The sequence below is a fragment of the Triticum aestivum genome, chromosome 5B (assembly GCF_018294505.1).
Source record: "Triticum aestivum cultivar Chinese Spring chromosome 5B, IWGSC CS RefSeq v2.1, whole genome shotgun sequence".
NCBI classification, from domain to species: Eukaryota; Viridiplantae; Streptophyta; class Magnoliopsida; order Poales; family Poaceae; genus Triticum; species Triticum aestivum.
In genome coordinates this window covers 670,865,896-670,868,101 of record NC_057807.1, presented here as the reverse complement: position 1 = coordinate 670,868,101, position 2,206 = coordinate 670,865,896, and the positions used below count along the sequence as shown (strand labels likewise).

Here is a 2,206-nt window from a genome sequence, read left to right as displayed (position 1 = left end):
AAAGCTTGTGACACCCTCTCTGTTTTCATTTCGGCGCCGTCGTATGTGAGGTGGCTGTACGGTTACGGCCCGTCGCACTTGTGACATCCCCTCTGTTTTCGTCGTATGTTCGTGCCGCGGTAACGAATGTACGCATGCAGTGCGGTGCACGCGCAGCTAGCGTCCAACGCTGCCGATAACGATGACCTGCGGCTCTACTAGAGACCGACCGACGGACATGACGATCGTTCGAGAGGTTGACGACAAAAGGAGCCGCACACATACGCCCCAGCATGCATGCACGCACGCACTGACTCGCAGGCGCGTGCATGGCAGACACGCAGCACTGGGAGACGACGGTGTGCGCCAGCTACGTGCTTGGACAGCTCAAACTTATCCATGGATGCTTTCTAGCGCGTATAAAAGGGCATGCTGTCCGCTGAGGCTTATCACCACCGATCCATCGATCACTCGTATGCATGCTCGTCGATCAAGTTAATTGCTACCTACGTCGATATGGGCTCTCTCATGGCTGGCTGGAGCTCCCATGCGCTCGACGACGACCTCAAAGGTACTACGTCCGCCGTGTACAGCCATCCACCATCCGTAGTGCATGCAACATCACGTTGCAAGATTCATAATTTGTCTTCTGTTATGGCATCCATGTATGTATGCAGTTCGTTTTATGAGGAACCGGTCGCTGACCAAGGACGAGGTGGAGGCCTTCTGGAGGCAGCACAAGAAGCCGGCGCCGGAGGGCAACGTCGACGGCGGCGAGACCGTCGTCGCCTCCTCTCCCCTCGTACGTAACCGGTTCGCATGCATGCGTGCATCCGTCGGATTTGCATCGGGCTCCTTTATCAAGCTTGTCAAATGCGTACTTGATTTTTTTTACTCTGCTTGCATGTGTTGGTTAATTAGAAGGGGAGCCCGAGGTCGACCCCGCGTCCGTCGACTCTGTCTCATGTCCGTTCGTCGCCGCCGGTGATGACTACTAGCGTGGACGGTGACGGCGAGGCTGCCGCTAGCCCCAGCGCGAGCCGCGATTGGTACGTATAGCTTACCTAGCATGAGGTTATTGAGTTCACACATGAACATATTCATAACATGCATGGATCCATGTGTACATGTATCGATCACGTACGGCTGGTGCGTAACGTACCTTACCTAGCATGAGCTTCTTGAGTCTTTTCTGTTTGCGAAATGAGCTTGTTGAGTTCATACATATTACATGAACATATTCATAGCATGCATGGATCCATGTGTACATGTATCGATGACGTACGGCTGGTTGTGGTTGTGTGCATGCAGGTGGACGAGGAGCAGCTGGGCGTTCCTCAACGAGCCGCCGCCGCCGCCGAAGCGCGAGGGAGCAGGCGTTAGGCAAGGCGCCGCCGCCGCCGTCTGATCATCATCTCTTTAATTACTTTGCTAAGTTAGCTTTGTACTATCCCTGTAAATACGTACAGTACTACGTACCAGCCGTGTAGATATACTACGTACAGTACTACTTGGAGTGGTGGCTTTGCTAATGTTTGATCTCTGTAGCATGTGGCATGTCACTTTCTGTATTGTCGTTCATGTAACCTTGGAGATATACTATGTGTACACGTCACTTTCTGTATTTGGCATCTCAGATAGTACCAAAAACAAAATTCGAGACTAAAACAAGATGCACCAGTCGATTGGAAGCGACTAACCACCAGTCAATTGGACGATAAACATCAGATCCGCACGATCGTACAACCACGTCTATATATGCAGTTCGTTTCATGAGGAACCGGTGGCTCACCAAGGAGGAGGTGGAGGCCTTCTGGAGGCAGCAGAAGAAGCCGGCGCCCGAGGACAACGTTAAAGGCGGCACGACCGTCGTCACCTCCCCGCTGTCGAGGTCGACCCCGCGTGCGTCGACTCTGTCTCATGTCCGTTCGTCGCCTCCGGACAAAGCGACGAGAGCGCTAGCTAGAATACACAGTGAACATTCCATAAGGTTCCTGTACGCCTCTTTTTCTATAGGTTTTGGGAACTTAGAAAGTTCGATCCGGTTTTGTTTCAGTTTTATATTTTTGAATTTACCATTTTTCTTTACTTTTTATTAAAAAAAATTAGATTTTTAAAATGTTTGTGTTTTGAAAATGCTCAAAAATTTTAAATATATTCGCATCTAAGAAATGTTCACAGTTTGAAATTAGGTTCGAAAATGATTAGCCTTATGTAAAATATGTCA

General features: G+C 50.1%; 1 protein-coding gene across 1 annotated transcript; it reads left to right on the top strand.

Moving 5' to 3' along the window:
• Positions 1 to 434: 434 nt before the first annotated feature.
• LOC123117548 (uncharacterized) lies at positions 435 to 1,647 on the top strand. Its single transcript, XM_044538280.1, has 4 exons — positions 435 to 550; positions 657 to 781; positions 901 to 1,028; positions 1,291 to 1,647. Exons 1-4 carry the CDS (start codon positions 496 to 498, stop codon positions 1,385 to 1,387), a joined length of 405 nt encoding a protein of 134 aa, XP_044394215.1. The 5' UTR covers positions 435 to 495; the 3' UTR covers positions 1,388 to 1,647.
• The last annotated feature ends 559 nt before the right edge of the window (positions 1,648 to 2,206 follow it).

Bases quoted from the DNA above. Each gene is read 5' to 3' on its own strand.
- LOC123117548 (XM_044538280.1), top strand. From the start codon at position 496: ATGGGCTCTCTCATGGCTGGCTGGAGCTCCCATGCGCTCGACGACGAC. The intron at 551-656 runs GTACTACGTCCG...GTATGTATGCAG, and splicing joins GCTCGACGACGACCTCAAAG to TTCGTTTTATGAGGAACCGG. The intron at 782-900 runs GTACGTAACCGG...TTGGTTAATTAG, and splicing joins TCGTCGCCTCCTCTCCCCTC to AAGGGGAGCCCGAGGTCGAC.